Below are 22892 nucleotides of genomic sequence, written 5' to 3' on the forward strand. Positions count from 1 at the left end.
ACAACAAAGATTAAGAGATGAAAGCAGTGAAGTGGGTTTTAAAAGATGGGAGTTAAGTTCCTGTTTCCACCAGGAATGACCTGAAGCAAGGGTCATAATCTCCATCCACATCAGCTGCTGTTTGAAGAAATGGCAGTAGTAATGTTATCTGTCCTCAGCTTTGTCTTATCAGTACTGATTGCAGATACTGTCTCCTTGTGTAAAGGTACAGGACCTATCTCTGAAAGCTGATACTGTAGTAGAAATCATTTCCTCTCTGTGTTAATGGCAAGGGCAAAGCCTGTCTTGTTCCCTTCTTAGCATCTAGGTCGGTCAAAGGAATTGTTGAGCTTGTTCTAACCCTGCTTTATTTCTTCTCTTCTCCAGCCTGCGACCTGATGACCCTGGGGATCTTAGCCTTAGTGACGTCCACTGGTTGTGCCTCAGCAAATGCCCTGCAGTCCTTGACGGATGCCATGCACATCCCACACCTTTTTGTCCAGCGCAACACAGGGGGCTCCCCACGCACCGCCTGCCACCTGAACCCCAGCCTGGAGGAGGAGGAGTACACGCTGGCCGCCCGGCCGCCAGTCCGCCTCAATGATGTTATGCTGAAACTGGTCACTGAGCTGCGGTGGCAGAAATTCATAGTATTTTATGACAGTGATTATGGTAAGTGAAATGGAGAATTTCAGATGCTATTAATTTTTTTTCTTGTAAGTGGGAAATGGAGAGGAAAATATAAAAGGAGGGGTGGAATATAACTTGCTGGGTTCTTCATTGGCAAAGGGGAAAGTGTTTCAAGCGGATGCAGGTCTTTGGTTTGAAGGAAAGGTTGCTGTGAAAACCAGTTCTCAGACAAGCAGCAAAGTTGCTTAGCAACACTTACCAAGACAGCCAAAGTTTGAATCATCTCACACTTTTTAAGTAAAATATTAATAAAGTGTTGACATTGATTGGCAGGGGTCACATAGCTGTGCAAGGAAGTTCAACATGGCCTTTACCCATTCCCAGAAAATGCTTTCTATCAAAGCTGAGTACTGTTCTCTTTAAAAATTAATTTTCACAATAACTATTACCATATCTTTTTTTACATGGTTTCTCACACTATTCTCCATAGTGATATACTTCCTTGCATAAACCCAAAAGGTAGAGTTAGCATTTTCACTACATCTCATGCATTTCCTTCAGAAAAATTTTTACTTTGGGCTGAAACTTGAGGAAAAAGAGTCTCTGCACAAGAAAATTTAGTACCTTGTGATGGGTGTAAAGAAGCAATGAAAGAATAAGTCTCTCATTGTACCAAGCTCTCAGAGTGAAAGGGAACTGTGTGCATAATTTTTTAAATTATTTTTTTCCCCCCTCTGCTCAACTGATATGAACACTGTTCCATATGTTTAACTTGTGGTATTTTCAGCGCTCTCATCTTAGGATATACAATCTGTAACGGGGAAAATAAATTTTCTATAGTATGTTTTAAAACCCTGCAAACACTTTTGGTTTAAAATGTCATGCGTTTGTTTTTGGTGTGGTGACATACTATGAACAGAATACAAAGAAAGGAAATTAAGGTTTAATTGCAGTTGGAAAAATAATCTTATGTTTATCTGCACATATAGTTTTGATTTTTTTCCACAATTGCAAAACAGATCTTTATTTGCATTCTCTCTATATAATGACAGATTTTCAATGGTGAATCAGAGAGAAATAACATCTCTTGTTTTGAAGCTGGAGTACTCTTCGTTTAAAAAAAAAAAAAAAAAAAAAAAGCCAATGAAATGGTCCTGAGCTTGAATGAGTTCTGAAAGCCTTAGGTGCTGCTTTCTGTTCTCAGTTGTTAGAGATGTCACTTGGTGTTTCTTCAACAGACAGATCGAAGATGGTGAGGGTGATTTTAAGTGGGAAATCAGCTGAGGCTGTAACATACTTTTAATTACATAGAATTATTTTAAGCATGAGAAGGCTGCCTTGATACCTGTAGAGTTAATCTGTAGAATCAAAAATTAGCAACCCAGCAAATAAACTATCATGTAATTACTGTCCTATGTAATGCTTGACCATTGAGTGCTTTGAAAGCAAACCCCACCATGTACATGGTAGGTGTTCTTTTGGTGGCCTTCTGGCAGTGATGAGAAAGTTGCTGTGTAACAGAGGATTGGCCTTAGAAAGTTTGAATTAGCAGTTATTTCCAAGAATGAAAAAGAAAAAAAAAAATATTAAAAGGATGTCTTGCAAATGTCCTTTGATAGTTACTCTTGTTTCTCTCCGGCTGATTTGTAGCTTTAACCTTCCAAAACTGCTTGAGTTAGGGATCTTTCAACCACTGGGAATCCTGGCCCTGGTAACTCCCCAGAAGCTGTATGTACAAACTGTTGTCACCCAATTTCCCTGGTAGCAAACCCGGTTACTGAAGTGTGGTATCACTTCCTCCAGTAGTATATCTGTGTTTCTTTGCCTCCTTCTGCAAAGGGTTAACATCTCCGTACCAAATCCTGAAACCCTTAATTCACATGCTGTATAAATTCAGTTATGATCAAATCTATCCTTTCCATTTATCACAGAGTGACCTTCAATCTGTATCAGTAAGACAGACACTAAAAGGAGGTGGAAAATTGCCACAGGCATTCTGCTCCTTCCAGTGGAGAGTGTGTTGTATATTGCAGCTGTTCCCTCTCCTCTTCCTCTCGGATGCTACAACCCTCTTATAGTAATTCCACTAGAAGGGGTTTTTTGGTGAATTTGGTGGGAGGAGTTTCCATAAAGGAGCCAACTGACCCTTGCCAGCTCTGGGCAGGCATTGTTGAATAGGGGTTAAATAACCTCATTCCCAGGATATTGCACGCTGAGCTCAAGAACAGCAGCCTGGCTCCCAGGGCATACCTATTGCCCTCATTAATTAGCTTCAGCAGAGCATGCTTATGCATCTCCAGCAACACTTCCCCACTCAATGTGCAGGAGCTGACTGCTGACCATGAGGAGGGAGGTCACTTGAAGAACGTGTGTTTATCATTATGGAGAGTTTCACACACTGGGCTTTTGTGGTTTACTGTAATCAATGGTCTATCTCTACCTGCTCTCTAGAAGTTATACTATCCCCTTGAGTAATGTTTTAATTTGTCCATCTGCTGATCTCTAAAAATCAGCCAATCCCTTGGTGTCCTCTTTGTGGAAACAGTCAGGTTTTCTAAAGACAAAATAACATTGTACAATTTAAAGAAGTCCCATGTTTATGGTAATGCTGTGCTATACTGGAGCTGAAAATTATTTACCTTATGAATTACTTGTCCCTTATCAGACACGCATTTTGGATTATAATTTCTGCACTGGCTAAATTAAGGAAAAGTAACAGACTTGGTAACTAGAAATAGAGTAGTCACCAAACAGCCCAACAAGCTCCTAAATATTGTTGTGCTTATGATAAAATATGCCTTGTTTTATGCTGAAGCTACAGATAGAAATCTGTATGCACAACTTCAGTGAAATAGTATGGTCCTTCCTGGTAAGATGCCTTAAATCCTGTAATAAGAAATAGAGAGTTTTCACAGGAAAGATGTGGAAGTTTTAAAGGAAGAGGTTGCTAAATAGAAATGGTAAAAGCAAGGCACAAACTGTGACATTCCACCTAACCTGAAGCTAGCTTTTAGATTTTGTCACTTGTGGTGAAGAAATGGATAAAAGCAAGAAATGGGTAATAGCTTGGTTTTTGAGAAGTGACCTTTCAGACTTGACAGTTGCAGCATTCAAATTCTTCTCGATGATACACTGTTCTCCGACTGAGCAGTACCAGTGGGGTAAAGGTCAGTTGATACATATCTATACAGTTCTCCCGTATTTGGATAAGAAAAGGTAAGGGTTCATATAGATGCTGCATCTTCGTGACTCAGCCCTTCTTTTTCCACTCCTCTCATTTATGGCTTGTGCATCATTTCAGAAGATGCACAGAAATCTACTCCCCGTTGATCACAATGGGAGCTTTCTGCTGATGAGACTGCTGCCTGATATGAAAATGATGGCTAGACACTATAGCAAGTCAAGTTAGTCATAGCTAAGATGACAAGTCTCCTCTCTTGCTAATGTGCTGTAGAGCTGGTGGAGCTTAAGGCCAGAACAAGGCAGTCTGATCCCCCCTCTTTGTCCTTGCTATTCTTTGCTATGTCATCTTGAGAAGACTTTCTAGTCCCTGTGTGCTTCCGTTTCCCATCTGTGAAATGGAAAGAAAAACCTCCTTCCCAGTGTGACTGAACTGGTGCGTGAAATTTCTTTAGAAATTCTTTAGGCAATGGAAATGAATGGCACGTTCGAATAAGGCATTTCCAGTAAGATCTCAAGGGACTAGGGTTATGGTAAATGAGTTATTTTACTTTAAATATGTTTATGAAAATACCATGCTAAATCATTTTTTCTGTGGGGGGAAAAAAAAAAGAATTTGACCCTTAGTTTGTCAATGGCTGTCAGACGGTGCCCTGTGGAAATAGGTCTACCCACCAGTTAACCTGCAACAGAAGTCAGACCTGTTGTGTCATCCTAGAAAGCTTCAGCTGCATTGATGTGTTTTGAATTGTTTTTTCCTCTACAGGAGAGCTTTTGTGCCTCTACATACATTGCATCATTGTGTAAAGGCCTGGTGGGAAGTCTAATGTTTTATTGTGCTGACCTCCTGGATGTAGAAGCATCAGTAATCAAATTTTCTGACACAAAAATTGGTAGCGTGGCAAGTTTCATAAAGAATCTTACCAAGCTCTAAAATGACTATAGGTTAAAAGCAGTGGGTGCTGCCACAGTAAGATGAGGTTGGGTAATAAATAGTGGAAAGTGTGCTTCTAGGGTGAGAGAATTAAAAGATGTATGGTTAGAGAAAGGATTTGCGAAGCATTTTGGAAGCTGGAGGTGAAAATGAAAACGATGAGGAATACCAAGTCATATTTCTGAAGAGAAATGCCAGTAATAGCTATGTTTTTACTAGATTAATCTTACTGTTGAAAAACACTTTGTCGCTGTGGTTATATCAAGTCTCTCTGCTTTCCTACATACATGCGCACATACCCATATTACAAAATGTAAGACAAAACAGCTTCTTTAACGACTTCATTTTGTCAATGAAAATTATATTAGACCTGTGAAAGGGAGTTGTAATTTATTCTTAATTTTTTTGTGTCAATAAGTGAGTGTTGTTTGGTTAAGAAAAGTGTTGTACAGAAGTTTTGCAGAAGAAACTTTTGAAGAATTTTTGACCTTTAAAATCCATCTATGGAACCTTGTTCCTACAGGGGAAAAAAAAAACCCTGCAATTTATTGATTTATAAATTTTATAATTTTTTTTTTAAGATCAGAGGGGGTTTTTATTATGATCCTTGATGCAACATTAATTTCGAATGCTTCCTGATGAATCTTGCAACATAGGAAGAACTTTGTTTCACTGTGATGAGTTTCCTGGGAAGTTTTGTTTCCCACAGCAATTAAAGGGCAATTTTATTTCTGAGTCCTACCTGTCAAGGCCCTCGCTCTTGATTGGAAGTTACAGCAATTATGCTATCAACAGTTTTACAACTAGCTATTGATCCTGGAATGGTCTCTCCTTTGTAAAGGTCCCTTTGTGCAGGCCACTACTATTGCAATTATTTAATTTGCAAATGAATATGGTAATGAAAATTGAGAAATGCATGCTTTTACATAATCCATGTGCAAATCAGTTGTGATGAGAAGCATTGACTGTCACAACAAAAGCAAAATAGAACATTTGCACATAAGTTACTTTCATCTTATCTTAACAAAGTAAAGCAGGTTTCTTTTATCCTTGTCAGTGTAACATAAGTTTTATCTTCTGCTTCCGGCATCATTAGCTCAGCTGCCAGACAACCACTTCTGCATCACTAGGGCTGCCATACTTCTCTACAGCCTTTTCCAGTGAGCATGCCTTGTTTAATGCAAAAACAGGGAGTCTGCTTCTTGAGAAGTGTTGAACCAACTGCACGTGTTGTTATGTGCCTGGTCAGCAAATTTGACACCACCAGAAAATATTACAGTTTTTCTGCATGTGCTACATGGCTGAGTTTGCATGTGTTTTTCAGTTGGTTGGAGCCTCCCAGCTGGAACTGTTGCACAGAAGTTTGAATTGGATTGCTGTGTTTGCGTAGTAAAATGTACAGAATATAAGCACCCAGCCATAGAGAAATGTAAGTTCTTTGTGGTCATCAATCTGCAACAGCAATGACTTAGGGAGGGAATCCTTGGGCATCCCTATCTTGATGCTGTTTTATAAGATAATAAAGGGAGGAACAGACTGGGCCTAAGCACCTTTTTATCCAACAAGGAACGGAATCCTCTGAGCATTTATTTTACACAAATTCTGCACCATCTAGTTATTCATGCATAACCCAGGATACTGGATGTCTAGACTCCAGACAAATAAAAAATCTTCAATTTCTACCTGGAAAACATGAAGGCTTTCCTGTGAAAAGAGTGTGTCTTGTAACATAATATATAATCATCATTGCTGCTGCAGAGAATGCCAGGAAAGAAAGAATTCAGCCAAGTTCAAATCCCATAGGGAGTTTCTGATGCCACGGGGCAGAGGAAAAAAATTGACCTTTTGACTTTTTCATTGAATTTGATCTGGAAGCTATTGAAGAAATGGCATTGTGTGTTCCCATATTTATCCTTGAATCACTTTTCTGACTGCAGCAGCACTTAAGGTAATTGGCCTACTTAAATTAAACATGGATTTTTGTCATTTTGATAGTATTTTTTTACTTAGTAATGCATCACAGTATATAACACTAAATGTAATTGAAGAAAGTCAATTTCACTTCAAATTATTATTTATGAATTAATTTTAGTACTTTGGTTTTTAAGGTATATGAGTAAGTGTGCTAGTAGCAGAAGTAAGACTTCCCCCTCTCTAACCCCTCCCAGTTCCTAGCAGAGTATGGGAGTGGTGGACAGAAGTTGTTTCCCATACAAGCTATTCACTAAATACTTTTGGGGCAATGCCTGTTATGATATACAAATGATCCTAAAGTTATGGTAAAGCCTTTATTCTGAATGAATGCTATCATAACCTACCTGGAAGTAGTAGAAGCCAGACAGAGATCGTTGGACAGTCTGGGCAGTTTCAGGCAACTTGTCTTACTCATAAATTCAAGGCAAGTTAAGGAAATAATTTTGACCTTTCAAATAGTTTGGAAATGTTTTGCAAAAAGAGGATGCAAGTTCTTTTGAAAAATTGAAAATGCCGTGGAGTGACACTTTGAAAACAGAAGTCTTACACTCTTTATTCAAAATATTTAAGATCAGTTTGTATTTTAAAAGACTTCAGGAGTATATTTCTAGGGGAAAGCTCATGAAAAAATTAAATGAAAAGCTTTATTGGAAGCAGTTTTCCACCAGTTTTTCAGCTCACTCATCCGGTCAAAAGTGATTATTAATCTAGTCCTGAAGGCACTCATTGTGCATTCTCTACTGTCTCTTTTTCAACTCATTGTAACAGTCTGCAGGCTCAACTTTGCAGAAGCTAGTGGTGACTCTGTTTTTTCCCTTTTATAGCCTGAAACAGAGAAATGTTTCATAATACAGCACACACTGTCTAAAGACAGTGCAAAGTTCAGCAGCCTGGAACTGGAGGGTGCAAATTAATTCATTTTGAACAGAGAGGTCTTTGAAAGTTGTAGATGTCATCTGTAGAAGGTTCTAAGTTCTTGGACTTTCTTTCCCTGACTGATGGTAGTTTGAATCTCTTGACTTTTCAAGCCATGGCATAAGGCTAAACTGTTCAGGCACGTGCGAATGACAAGGAGAAATGTAAGATGATTTGGTGTACTTGAGCAGGGAGTCTGAGGAGCTAATTCTAGAAGAGAGTCTTTTTAGTTCCCATTTGTTAGAGAGCGAATGTTTATACATCCATTTAGAAATTCTTTGATAAATGCATAGTTGGAAATTGAACAGTAAAAGGATAGAAGTTGGTCCTGGAAGGTTGTATGTAGGGCTTCAGGCAGTAATACTATCATTCTGAGAAAATATATTCACATATGTCAATATGCAGTGAACTTTGGTGAATAAGTTTCCAGTCTCTATTGTCTTTCCCCTATGTGGTAGGGGAGAGAATACACATATATATACACACATATATTTATTTATGGATTTTAAGGAAAGTGGTATAGGAGTGTGTGGATATTTACATACACGTGTGTGTATGTTTGTGTGTAAAAGTATGCATGAGTTCATATATGGAAACATGGGAATGTATTGCCTTTGCTCTCCTCCTGCCTTTCCCCAGTCCCTCCTAGTAATCTTTCTGATGCCATTCTGAGTAGGATTCCTTCCTGGATGGAAACAGTTTTTTTGTTTTACCCATCACTGCTCTACCTTCCTTATTGAGACAGAAATCCCATTCCTTCTCCTTCTCATGTTTCTTGTATTTAGATACTGTGTTTTATTTGTTCATTTTTCTTGTGGCTAAGCTTTTTCATGGCTTTCTTCAGCACCCTTTTCATAGGCTGGGGCTAGCTCTTTGGCCAGGACTGTTCCTTTTCTCTGCTGATTGATAATAAATAGCGAATGAATGTACTCTGAAGGATTCTTTTTGTTTCTCCTCTGCTTGTAGAGCATGGTGATTGAGTATGTTAGAGAAGAGATAACATTATTAGTCATTGTCTTCATAGAAGGGATTAACCTTGAGGACCACAATGAATGTAAAACTCCTGAAATCTTTTTAAAGGAAAAGTATGGTAGGGAATGTAATTTTTGGAGAGACCTGAGGGTCAAAATTATTTTCTATGTATTGTGTGTCTATTGACAAATATGTGCTATTGCCTCTCCTGCAAAGTATTTATATGCTTGTGATATATTCATATATTTGTAAAGTGGTAGACTACCGCATTTGTGTATATACATAATGTAGCAAAATTATTAGACAGAACAAGCCTTTTGTTCAGCATCTGGGAACTGCAAAGATCTGATCCATGCAATCCAAGATTGCATTTAAATGTAAAGCCAGAAGTTTTTTCCTCCTTTTTTTTTTCCTGAGCAGACAAGTTGAGACTGTAAATAGTCTGTACTGCAGTGATCTTCATGGAATATGAAATAAATATCGTTCATACTGTGAATTAAAACAAACACAAGGGCCATTCTATGATCCCTCATGGAAATGCAAGATAATCTTTTATTTTGTAACAGCAAGCAGGAAAGAAATATATTCTTCCTTAGCAGAACAAAAAAGGGGGCAATGATCAAGAAAGGTAAGCAAAGCTTAATTGATTTAGACCACGCGGACAGCGACAGCGGCAGCGGTGAGTGCTGCAGCTTTAAACTCGAGCTAGAGGGGGCTTCCCGGAGACGGAGAGGCCGAGGGAAGGCGGAGAGGCCCGAAAGGACTCGGGAATCGCGAGAGGGAGCGAGAGGCTGACGTGTCTGGGGGCGGGCCGGGCGAGCCGCGGCAAACTTAAAAGCGGCCATAGCGCGAGCTTCGCCCAGACCACGCGGACAGCGACAGCGGCAGCTAGCCGCAGCAGAGTCAGAGCGCGTGCCGGGTGCGCGTGAGAGCAAGGGCAAATATATTAGCGCACGAGCGCACAGCGGGTGGGAGCAGCCATCAGTTGTCGATCCCCTCGTGGCTCTAGACAAGAACATGGCCCCAACACGTGCAAAATGCCCCACAAGGAAGAATGTGGAAACTCAGACGGAGGTCCCACAAAAACACGTGTCTGTGCAGGTCTCCAGCTGCAGTGAATGCCTCAGCCTGGCATGTGTTCCTAATGGAGCCAGAGACACCGCATGTGTGCGGTGTGATCAAATAAACCACCTACTCAGGCAGGTGGTTGAACTGAAGGAAGAGGTGGATAGACTTAGAAGTATTAGAGACAGTGAAAGCGAAATAGATTGGTGGAGCCGTACACTGAGGCGTAGGAGTGGGGCAGAGGCTCTGCAGGATGTGGATGATCTCCCTTCTGCTTGTCACCAGGCAGAAGAAAGGAACCTAAGGGACAATGAGGAATGGAGGCAGGTCCCTCCTCGGAAGGGCAAGCAAAACTCCTGCCAGCCCCTGTCACCTTCCCAGTTGCACCTACAAAATAGGTACGGTGCTTTGGAAGTCGAGGGCCAGGCATACGAGGATAGGGACAAGGATTTAGACAGTGAACTACCCAGAGTCAGCCAGCCACCCCCACGCCTTCGGACTTCAGCAACAAAAAAAAAGAGGAAGGTAATTGTGATGGGTGACTCTCTTTTGCGGGGAACAGAAGGCCCCATTTGCAGACCGGATCCTTCCCACAGAGAAGTCTGCTGCCTCCCTGGGGCCAGGATTAAGGATATAAAGAAAAATCTCCCTGCCCTGGTCCGCCCCTCGGATTACTATCCATTATTGGTATTTCAAGTAGGCAGGGATCAGGTAGCTAACAGTAGTCCAAGGGCCCTGAAGAAAGACTTTAGGGCCCTTGGACAGCTGGTTAAGGGATCAGGAGCACAAATTGTGTTCTCCTCCATCCCATTACTTGCAGGGATTGATGAGGGTATAAATAGGAAGAGCCAGCAGATTAACTCTTGGCTCCAAGGCTGGTGTCACCGTCAGAACTTTGGTTTCTTTCATCATGGGATGTTCTATAGGACATTAGACCTGGTGGCAACTGGTAGGGCAAGCCTTACCCAAAGGGAAAGAGGAATATTAGGACAAGAATTAGCAGGGCTCATTGAAAGGGCTTTAAACTAGGGTTGAAGGGGGATGGGGATGAAAGCAGGATTACTAAGGAGGAGCCTGGGAGCAGATTACCAGTGCCGATGGGTAAAAGTGCTAGCAAGGTCTTGTGGCCTGTTGCCTCAGCAGAGGTGGAGGATGGTAACCCATGTGGTAATGACATGAGGGACAGTGATAGGCTGGATACCACAGAAGGGTCTGAGCATGGTCAGGGAGGTGTTGGGCCTCACCCCCCCATAAAAATGGCAAGAAAACTAGCCCAGCTAAAGTGCATTTACACAAATGCACGTAGTATGGGCAACAAACAGGAGGAGCTGGAAGCCATTGTACGGCATGAAAGCTATGATGTAGTTGCCATCACGGAAACGTGGTGGGATGAATCGAATGACTGGAGTGCTGCAATGGATGGCTACAAGCTCTTCAGAAGGGACAGGCAAGGAAGGAGAGGAGGAGGAGTGGCCCTGTATGTTAGGGAGGAATATGAATGTGTGGAGATAAATGAGGGTAATAGTAGAGTTGAGTGCCTGTGGGTACGAATCAAGGGGAGGACCAGCAAGGCTGATATTGTGGTGGGAGTCTATTACAGACCACCCAACCAGGATGCAGAGGTTGATGAAATGTTCTATAAGCAGCTAGCAGGTGTCTCAAGATCACTTGCACTTGTCCTGGTGGGTGACTTCAACCTACCAGATATCAGCTGGGCACTCCATACAGCTGAGAGGGAACAGTCTAGGAGATTCCTGGAGTGTGTTGGGGATAACTTCCTGACACAGCTGGTGAGTGAGCCAACTAGGGAAGGAGCGCTACTTGATCTGCTGTTTGCAAACAGAGAGGAACTTGTGGGGGATGTAACAGTTGGAGGCCGTCTGGGGTACAGTGATCATGAAATGATAGAGTTTCTGATTCTCAGGGAAGCAAGAAGGGGAACCAGCAGGACTGCCATCATGGACTTCCGGAGGGCAGACTTTGGTCTTTTCAAAAGTCTGCTTGACAGAGTCCCTTGGGAGGCAGCCCTGAAGGGCAAAGGAGTCCAGGAAGGCTGGACACTTTTCAAGGAAGAAGTCCTAAAAGCACAGGAGCAGGCTGTCCCTGTGCGCAGGAAAGCGAGCTGTCGAGGGAAGAGACCGGCCTGGCTGAACAAAGAGTTAAGGTCACAGCTCAGGGAAAAAAGGAAAGTTTATGTCCTTTGGAAAAAAGGACAGGCGACTCAGGAAGATTACAAAGGTGTAGTAAAGTTATGCAGGGAAAAGATTAGAAAGGCCAAAGCTCAGCTAGAACTGAACCTGGCCCTGGATGTTAAAAACAATAAAAAGAATTTCTATAAATATATTAATAGCAAGAGGAGGACTCGGGAGAACCTCCACTCTCTCCTGGATATGGAAGGTAACATAGTGACAAAGGATGAGGAGAAGGCTGAGGTACTGAATGCCTTCTTTGCCTCGGTCTTTAGCAGTGGAGTAGGGTGTCCCCCGAGTACCCAGACCCCTGAGCTAGCAGTTAGGGGCGGGGAGCAGGACGAAGCCCCCGTAATTCTAAGGGAGATGGTGAGGGACTTGCTCCATAACCTCGACATAAACAAGTCTATGGGCCCAGATGGGATTCACCCGAGGGTTCTGAGGGAGCTGGCAGAAGTGCTTGCAGAGCCACTTTCCATCATCTACCAACAGTCGTGGCAAACTGGGGAGGTCCCAGCCGACTGGCGCCTAGCAAATGTGACGCCCATCCACAAGAAGGGTCGGAAGGATGATCCAGGGAACTACAGGCCTGTCAGTCTGACCTCGGTGCCTGGGAAGGTGATGGAACAGATCATCCTGAGTGCCATTATGCAACACATGAAGGATGCCCAGGTGATCAGGCCCAGCCAGCATGGGTTCACAAGGGGCAGGTCCTGCTTGACAAACCTGATCTCCTTCTATGACAAAGTGACTCGCTTGGTGGATGAAGGAAAGGCTGTGGATGTTATCTACCTAGACTTTAGCAAGGCCTTTGATACAGTGTCCCACAGTATCCTGCTGGAGAAACTGGATGCTCATGGCTTAGATGGGTATACTCTCCGCTGGGTTAAAAACTGGCTGGAGGGCCGGGCCCAGAGAGTGGTGGTGAATGGAATGAAGTCCAGTTGGCGACCGGTCACGAGTGGTGTCCCACAGGGCTCGGTACTGGGGCCGGTTCTCTTCAACATCTTTATCAATGATCTGGACGAGGGGATCGAAAGCACCCTCAGCAAATTTGCAGACGACACCAAGCTGGGTGGCAGTGTTGATCTGCTGGAGGGTAGAGAGGCTTTGCAGAGGGATCTAGACAGGCTGGATCGATGGGCTGAGACCAACGGGATGAGGTTCAATAAGGCCAAGTGCCGGGTCCTGCACTTGGGTCACAGCAACCCCAGGCAGCGCTACAGGCTTGGGGAAGAATGGCTGGAGAGCTGCCTGGCAGAAAAGGACCTGGGGGTGTTGGTCGACAGCAGGCTGAACATGAGCCAGCAGTGTGCCCAGGTGGCCAAAAAGGCCAACAGCATCCTGGCCTGTATCAAGAACAGTGTAGTGAGTAGGACCCGAGAGGTGATCGTCCCCCTGTACTCGGCACTGGTGAGACCCCACCTCGAGTACTGCGTCCAGCTTTGGGCCCCCTACCACAGGAAAGACATTGAGGTGCTGGAGCAGGTCCAGAGAAGGGCAACGAAGCTGGTGAGGGGTCTGGAGCACAAGTCTTACGAAGAGAGGCTGAGGGAGCTGGGGTTGTTCAGTCTGGGGAAGAGGAGACTGAGGGGAGACCTTATTGCTCTCTACAAGTACCTGAAAGGAGTCTGTAGAGAGGCGGGGGTCGGTCTCTTCTCCCAAGTTACAGATGATAGGACAAGAGGCAATGGCCTCAAGTTGCGCCAGGGGAAGTTCAGGTTAGATATTAGGAAATATTTCTTTACTGAAAGGGTTGTCAGGCATTGGAATGGGCTGCCCAGGGAGGTGGTTGAGGCACCATCCCTGGAGGTATTCAAGAGAGGAGTTGACATAGTGCTTGGGAATATGGATTAGTGTTGGGTGGTGTGGTGGTGTGTGTGTGGGTTGCGTGTGTGGTGGTTTTTGTTTTTGTTTTTTTGTGTTGTGTTTGTTTGTTTTGTTGTGTTTTTTTTTTTTTTTTTTTTTTTTTCATTGGTTGGACTAGATGATCTTAAAAGGTCCCTTCCAACCTCTGTGATTCTGTGATTCTGTGATTTTTTTTTTTTTTCAGGTGGAGGTGAATGCAAAGATAAGTTCTGTTGTCTGCCTAGGAGGTTATTAAATCAGAAAATGGTAGAAAATGAAGAAATATGAGTTTCTGTCAGTGAAAACACTCTTGGGATTCTACTGTACAAGTTTCCATCTCAGTGCTCCCTCTCTTCAGGAAGTAGTTGAGGTGAAACTGCAGCGACCCCCTCAGCCATGTGGATCTCAAAGCACTTGGAGTTGTCTGGGCTCAGAGCAGAACCCTAAGTTGTAGATTCCATCAATACTGGAGTTGTCTGTGTTGTATGCTACCTTTATGACTTTACGTTAAACTCTCCATTTAGTGAGGTTCTTTTACCACATCATCTGAGCAACTTACTACAGGATGAGGTAGCTGCGCTTATTCCATTGTATAAAAATTGCAGATACATAGGGAGTGTTGGACGGCTAAGATATTTGTGTGACCATAAACTAGGCATCTTGCTTTGATTCCAGTAAGGTTCTGAAGCTTGTTTTCAACATCTAGCTAGCTGTCCACAGCTACACAAGGTTCCCTTCCTGGCCAGAGGTGTGCATAGGTGGCAGAGTTTTGCTCTTCCTTGAATTGTGCTGTGAAGGACTTCTGTACCTTCGGCATTTACGTTCTGGTGTATTTAATGTTTAGATCTGTTGCTTTGGGAGTTATTTTAAGAGTTACTTCAATCATTTTAGAAGCAAATGCATCATTAGACTGTGAAGAATTAAATAAAAAGCGAAGGAAAAAAGGCTTCGCAATTTGGATTATTGAGAGTCAGAGCCCATTAGGAATGTAATCTGGATATCTGAGTTCCATTGGAGAGTGATTTAATATTCATCATGTTATTATAACATTTGTTTAAATGGAAATAATGCATTATTTTTTGTGTACAAATTGAGTAAATAGGATTAGTCTCATTACTGGGGAACATTGAGTCCTACAGAGATTTTTTTAATACTGGGTATTTTGTTTTCATATCTCTCACTTTAGTAATCAAGACCCAAATAGGCTATATCTAATAAACATACGGGAGTCTCGTGGAGGGCTTCACGAAAGAGAGGAAAATTGAGTGGGAATATCCCTTGCAATAATCTAATTGATGATTCCCTGAGATGGGAGGAGGGGATGAATGGAATGAGGGAGAGCTCTGAATGGAAATATAGCTACTGTTATGCTATTTGGAGGCAGTGGTTTAGTTCATCATTGGAAGGACTTACGAGGTCAGGAACTATTGACGGTCCCCATTTCCCAGCAGCTTATCTCATCTATCAGTAAGAATCGAAGCCTTGGCTGGATAAATCTTCAGCTGTCACATAGAAGACTTGGAAGGGAATTCAGGATAGTAATTCAGCTCTGGTATATATTATGGCTGGCTTGAATTTCATTTCCAATGTGATTGTGATTTCCTCTGGTCTGCCTCTAACCACTGTTTGCTTATATCATCAGCAAAATATCTTCATGGCAAAGCGCCCATGCGAAGTGAGAAAAATAAAGAAACTATGCCATGGAAGAATGATTATGTTTATACCAAAACCACCCAGAAATATTCAGTTCCTGACATACCAGATGCCTGCCTTGCATTAGGGACCATAATCCAGAGATCTCATTTGTCCTAATGCAACTCCTCACCGATCTTGAAAGTCATTTTGCTTTGACCCACTGATATTAATATTTGACATTGCCATTAACAGGAATTAAGATATATCATGTCTTCCAAAAGCCACTTTATAACATCAAGGGAACTTTGTTAAGAAAGGAATAATCCATTAACTAGAACCAACACTTCTTTGTAATCACCTTTATGCTTCAAATGACAGAATCTTTAAAGGAAGGAACTGTCTGTCTTCCATTTGTTTTTATAAGTAGGAATATGAATCCCCGCTGCTGTGGAAGAATAATTAAAGGTCAAATTCTGGCACTGTATTCATAAGTCAGCGCAGCCTGAGCACCAACACCTAGCTGGATACCCCACGAGGCACTTGTGGTGTAATAGAAATCCTGTTGGCTGAAGGAACAGCAGTGTGCTTTAATTTTGAGTGAAGAACTTCCCTGTTGCTCTGCATTAAGGATGCTGTGTTATGATTACCTTGTATGGAAGTATATATAAGCTCATTAAATTTTAAAATAAATAAATAAATAATAGCATGGACTGCAGATGACAGTTCTGGTGCCCAAGGGGAATTCTCTCTCCCTTTATCAAGCAGTCTTTGGTGATATAATCTGTCCCTGCTGTACAAAGTAGTATCTGTGGGAGTCTTTGTGGTGGTTTATGTCTTTTATTCTCTCCCATCTTGTGCAGTCACCTAAGTCTGGACAAGCTGTAATTAAGCGAAACAATATATTACAGTAGTAAAAAAGGAATAACAAGGGCAGCCTTGCACTGGGAAGGGTGGGAGGCAAAGAAAGAGGGACACTTTAACTGTTGGATTATTGGCCAATTAATGGGGTTGACTGAATACTGATGACAGATTTATTTAAGTATTTTTTCTCTCAAATTCTACTTGCACCATTGGAAAGGAACAAAATTACAAAACGTAGTAACAGAAGGGGTTGGAACCCCAGAGACAGGTGGGTTTGGCAAGTACAAAACCTTCTCAGTAACCATGAACTGGTTACGGAAAAATGTTACATTGCTGTAATGGTAGTAATGTCACTAGGTGACAGAGGTGTTTTTTGGTGGACTGTCCTCTTCCCTCCCGAGCTCATAGTGGTCCCCCTTTTGGCACCACTCTCCCTTTCTTCAGCACTTCTGTGCTTCCTGTCCATCTCTGTATACAGAACAGAAGCAGAGTCTCTATTTGTAGGCTTTTCCAGAGTACCTAGCAGCACTCTTTCTGTTTGGACTACTATCATTTAGCCAGTTCACTTTGGATCTGCTTTCATAATTCCTGCTGTGCAACTGTAACAGACAGAAAATTAGCAATAATAGAAATCTTGAATGTTTTGGTTTTGTCAGGGAACAATAAGACATTGAGGGCCTCTTCAGACATTTGCATCAGAAAATCATTTGATTGTTTATAACAATGTAATTGAAAAAATTCTTATTAGACTTAAGCAGCAAGAGTGTAAACTACAAAGTTAGTGAGGTTTGGCTGCTTCTCTTTATGGGTTTTTCTCATGTAGTGATGGTGGTAGAAGGGCTTAATTTCACTGACTCAGCAACTTCACTGCAGTACGTTTAAAAAAATGCAGTGTAAAAATTAGCCGAAAGCTTCATTTGAGAGGGGAGGAGAGAAGGAAGTTTGTTTTGTAGACTGAGTTCTATTTTCTTGTTTAAGTTAAAGAATATGGATTGGTTGATTTAAATAATAAAGGTGAAAACTTTATTGCCTCCTTTTTTCAGTGAAAAGACATGTACATGATTCTCTCATTATGCAAGAGCTGAGGTACCAGTGTAAATTTAAATGAGTGAATAGTCTCCTTGAAATCCAGTTATAAATGAGTAATCACAGGAAGGGAAATGGAGAATTTATAGTCTTAAATACTCAGAATGACTCCTGAGTTTGAATCCTGTGGCAGAAAGGTCTGCCTGATGTGAGGAAACACATGCACGAGGCATTTTTAAGCAACAGAGCCTGATACCATCCATGTCAAGAGACCCATGAAACACTGCCAGCTCCTGTCCTGCAAAATGCATGTGTGTGCCAAGTGCTCTATCTTTAGACCGAATAGAAGGAGTGTAAAGGCTAAATATAACCTCAAATTGAAACACATAAAACTGTTTGCAGAATGGGCTGTCTACATGTATCCAAGGACGGAATTGTTCCATTTGTATTCAATTTTACTTGGCTTCTGCGATTACACTCTCCATGAGTGAGATCCATCTGCCTGTTTGTGTCCTGAATAATTTTGATATCGTTGACCAATTTCAAACCAATCTAACAAGGCAGAGGCCTCAAGCCTTTTCTATAAATTTAAAAAAAAATAGGTGGTCAATACGAGGGAGTGGTTCAAATTCCTGCTGTGAAAAAGGTTGCTGTGTGAACTCAACGACAAGCTATTAGACAGCAAAGAACCAGCCCAACAGCGGCAGGTGCTCCCTTAGGTTTGGCAATCAGGGAATCCCAAAAGAAAAAGGTCTTATAGAAGATTCAAGTGTAGTAAAAGTTTTAGTCAGACTTTATTAAACATGAGGTAATCCAACCATCAAACATAAAATCACAGGACTCGTGACTGCCATTGCTCAATAAAGGGTTTGTTGCTAAATTTCCAGTGTTTAATCCCTTTTGTGTGTTAATTAACCTTCTGTGTTTTATCTTCCTCATCTTGCTTGATGTCAGGAAGACTCAATGTTATTAGAATGAATAACGTATTGGGATGGAGTAAACCATCTCTAAAATGGTTTTTAAAAACCTTGGTCTACAGTAGTCGCTGTGCTTTCTTAGGATCTGTCAAAAAAGTTGTATTTCACCATGGCTACTGCAACATCTACCTTTCTCGTGTTCATTAAATTCCTCTGAAGGTGGCCTTTCCCTTTGCTTGGGATTTCATGAAATTTATTCTTCTGTGCACTGTGGCCATTAATCATTTTATAGTAAAACCAGACAAATTTGAGTCCCTTCTGCTGCAGAAGGGCTGGCAGTGCCACCTGAGGGAAAGGAAAATCCTTAAAAAACTAATAATCGTCTCTGGCAGGGGTTAGTACTTGAGAAGCTCTAACCCTTTGCAGGAGAGCAGTGCATTTTCATTGCAGACTTTTAATATTAGCGTGGGAAGAAAGATTACCCTTTCTATCTAGCAAAACAATAGCTAATTAGATCTTTGTTTCTTAATAACGATGAAAGCTTAAGTGTTGGAACATCAGGAGAACCATCTGGGAATTCTGAGTGATTGTTTGGAAAAGCAAAAGCCTATTCGAATTTCTTCTTATTTGTGGTCACATTTTTCAAATATTGCTCCAGCAGAATCTATAGGGACATTTTTTTTGTCATGGATTTATTAGAAAATTAGGAGGTAAGAATACCTATGGCTTTTGTGTGTAAATGCCAGTGATTTTAGAGATGTTTAGATCAATGTGTTCCTGAATGTTCTTACTTATATTAGCCTCCCCCAACTGAAAAAAAATAAAATAAAAAAATCCCTTAGTTGAAATGCTGCAATGAGGAATTGCTATTGATTTGAGTATTGTCTTTAGCAAAACATGCTAACAAAAATTAACAGCTAAATGTTTTTTTTGTGGTTTTGTTTTTTTTTTTCCTTAATAATGATTTAAAGACTGGAAATTGGCAAGCAAAAGGAGACCTGTGGGAATATATGCAAATAACTTTGTTTCCCATATGTCTTGGGTGGGAAGATAGCTGCTTTTTATTTACCTAGTTCTTTATATACTAAAGAGATCTTTTGTTAGGGGAAAATATCCTTTCTTCTTTATTTTAAGAAAAAAGGAAAGACTCTGATGATAATGATCTGAAAGAAGGATTTTAAACATTTAGTGTTTATTGCTGTTAATTACTGTGGTAATCACATAGAAATGGTAATGTGTGATGTTAATTCCTAGTTTATTTATTTGAAACATGTAAAGGCATCCACAAGCAAGTTTTTCACTAGAAAATTGTGTAGGATGTAGCCATGTCTTCAGACCCCAGAATCTCCCTGCAGCCTGTCTTGTTGTGGGGTGTCTCTTACAGAAATTGACCTATTGATATGAAATGTCTTATATTTAAACCAAAATAAAGCCAAAATAGTTCTTAAAGACCACAGAGCTGGCAAGGTGCTTTGTCTCTGTGCTTTGAACCAAGGAGAAGTTTCTGAAAGCCCATTAGCAGGGAGATGACCAAGTTCCATTGGCTTTTAATGTTTTCTAAGTGCTTGGTTCAGTGACTATTTTGCCTTTTTAATATGTTTTTACATTTTTAAAAATGCGGCAAAACTTTATTTTACTGGATTTAATGGAATCTTCCATATACCAGTTTAATGCCTCAGGAGACTGCGGATCCTCACGAAGGATTTATATATACTCCTACCAACCATGTTGTCATGTGGTTGCACTGAGGACATATGGTGTCCTCATCAATCATATGAATCTTGGCCCAAATCAGTCAATCAGACTTTAATGCACTTTATTTTTATTAAAGAAGTTTGCACCTGACCTTCATTAATCAGGTTTACATGCATTGGCCCATAACCTTCCAGTTATCACATGGATTACAGCAGCCCTAAATCTAATACTAAGACCAAGGAATATTCACATCTGCCTTGCTGTGACTTTTCCACAGCTTTTCTGTCATTCTCAAATGTTCAGGTCTCAGGTATGGGGCGGGGTGATGGTAGATTTGTTTGCTTTTTTAAAAGTGATAAATATTTGTCACAAAGGAAGTTGATGGCTATGGTGAGCTGAAGTACAGCCCCTAAAGCTTCTTATTAAAATGGTAGTAACAGAAGCCAACCTAACATCTAGCTGTTCATACATCTCAAACAAATTTTTAGTTTTAGAGAAAAGGTGTTATGGCCCTACTTCATCATGAGTTTTGAAAAGAAACTCTGACTATTACTTCATAATAGGGGTTGGATTTGTTAGCATTCCTGTTGGAAAAGGTTCTTCCTCCTCTCTTTGACACTTTGACCCAAAGCACTTAATAAGGCAAGGGATTATTGAACCATTGATTGTTTTTTTCCAAAGTACAGGCTTCGGGAGGGGCCTCACTGTTCTCACAGGCAGTTTTGTTCTCTTTATTTTAAAGGTGAGGAAGTTAGATCAGTATTTATTAAGTTTGAAATGGCTTCTGTGTTCATTTGTGGGTCATCTGACAGCCATGCACTTTGCAGTTATTGTGTCTATTTAGGGTACAGTCTTTGTCTCTCTACTCGCTTCACACAGCAATGGGGAATGGAGCCGCCCCTATTAGAAGTAATTGGTGAGAAGCCATAACTGCTGTCACACTATGCAGTGAGGCTTGTATCTCACTTTAGTTGCTGAGGCTGCATGTCAGAGCCTTCAAAATGATCTGCCTTTCTCCCTTTGTGATCACACATTGCTTCAGAGGCTTCACTCGAATGTAAATCTTGTGGACTGTGTTATGGTTCTGTCCTCCTTCCACTTGTGAGCTTTCCCTCCCAACATGAAAAGCTGCGGAGTCATTCGGGTAACATTAATCAGGGGGCTAATCAGGAGCTGGTTGTTGTCCTTTCCCTGCAGTCTTCACAATTAGGGACATGCCTCTTTGATAGCGGCTGCTGTACTGTGACACAGCAGCTAACAAAGCAGAGCCAGCTTTTTGAGAAAGTGGTGTTTATTTTGCATGTCTCTCCTTACGGCTAGCCACCTGTTGCTGAGACTAATTGGTAATGTTGGAGGATCAGTAAGGGATAGAAGAATAATGGGATAAACCCATATGCACACAACGCCCAGCACAACGCCACAACATATGTGCCCAGACTATTTCAAAGGGTGCATTTTTGTGTTTGTGTTCATGTCCTCATGCTGCATGGAAGTGTGTAATACATGTATACGTTACTGATCTGCACACGCAGATACAGAGCAATAGATGTACAAATGTCTATGAATCTGTGTAAACAAAGAACAAAGGCAGTTTGTTGCTTACATTGATGAATGTCAGTTACCTGGAGCCTGTAATGAGAAAGTCAGCTTTAAATACAGAGGTAGCATAGAAAAAACTTGTAGGAGTGAGTTTAGTTTGGTACCATCTATACACATTAAAAAAGGTGAATCTTGTGGGGGAAAAAGAATGCAAAGTTCTTTTTTTTCCAAATCAATACCTAGCTTTCCATGCTCCCAAATAAGTCAGTGTTATGAAGTTGGAGGATAAGGACTAATGCATGACATTCAGGCTTTATGGGAACATACCTTTATTGAAACTGTGTATGGTTTCTTGTGCTAGTTCCTCTGTGTGCACACAAGACAAATGTTAGCTATGTATACCATCTTTGCAAGTACACATAGAAAAAAAACACAACACGCAAACCCCTGGAGATGAGTAGTGTCTGTTTTTGCCAGAGCTATAAAGCTTTTCAAGTTATAACTTTGTTTCCACGTAGCCCTGGTAGGTTTTCTTTAGCATTCTGCTTTCTAGATTAAATTTGTTGTGTTTGGTCTGTCCAGGAGAGCGAATTATTTTGGCAAGGTCAGGCTTTGAAGGTAATGTGATGCTGATTTGTGAACATAAAGTATCTGGCAAACCCAGAGGAGTTTGTGTGTTTAAGCGCTGTCGGCTGCCTTCTAGAATTTTCTTATATTCTTGCTTTTTCCCCTATGTCTCTCTGGTATATCAAATGGAAAATCTATGGTTTCCGTCATGCAACATAGTATATGCCCAGCACTCGGTTATCAAGGGCTTCCCAAGGTAAGACAGCCCTGGAATTGCTGTCTTCACCATACACTGGATGTGTGAAGTTTCTTCTCCCTGACTTCTCCTCGTTCAGCCAGCTCTCCGTTATTAACGCATGATATAAAATGGGTAGCGCAAGGAAGTCCATGTTACCCTAGTTAGCATTCATGCTTGGACTTTGCTGAGAGCTTCTGAGAACTTAATCTGATAGATGTGGTATTTGAAATTAGCTCCATGCTTATTATAATTAAAGTCAGACAAGCTGATAAATATTGGAAATGGTTGGCTGTAAATCCTGATGATAGTCAAGGTAAAATATGTTGTAACCTACATGATACTGAAGCGAAATTAACTGAAGGACTTGTCTCAAGGTTAAATTCAGCTTCTTTTCAGAGATTAACATATGTCCTACGTAAAATTGAAAGATAAAAAATAAATGTGATGGCAAGATGTTTGAAAGTTGTGAGGTAGTATAATATTTCAGTGTGTATTTAATCGCACTTTGAAGGACTTCCACTTAAATGTCTCTATGTTATAAGAATGAGTACTCGGGAGACAATTCACTGACGAAGAGACATTGCCTTGCTGTGCTGGTCTTTCCTTTTAAATAGTTTTGTTTACTGTTGGGAAGCTTTAAAAGAAAAGATAATGAAGCCTCCCACTAATTTTCTTTCTGTAATGTGCAGTGTTTCATATCACTATTAAGGCAGTTGACAAAAGGTATA

General features: G+C 41.2%; 1 protein-coding gene across 3 annotated transcripts in view; it reads left to right on the forward strand.

The window, feature by feature from the left end:
- GRID1 (glutamate ionotropic receptor delta type subunit 1) overlaps positions 1–22892 on the forward strand; it is a 540304-nt gene that overhangs the window by 214473 nt on the left and 302939 nt on the right. For all 3 annotated transcript variants that reach the window (XM_074154637.1, XM_074154638.1, XM_074154640.1), the window contains exon 3: positions 367–651. In XM_074154637.1, the coding sequence (XP_074010738.1) occupies positions 367–651 (285 nt within the window). The remainder of the gene's footprint in view (positions 1–366; positions 652–22892) is intronic.

The sequence above is a fragment of the Numenius arquata genome, chromosome 10 (assembly GCF_964106895.1).
Source record: "Numenius arquata chromosome 10, bNumArq3.hap1.1, whole genome shotgun sequence".
In the NCBI taxonomy this organism is placed as follows: Eukaryota; Metazoa; Chordata; class Aves; order Charadriiformes; family Scolopacidae; genus Numenius; species Numenius arquata.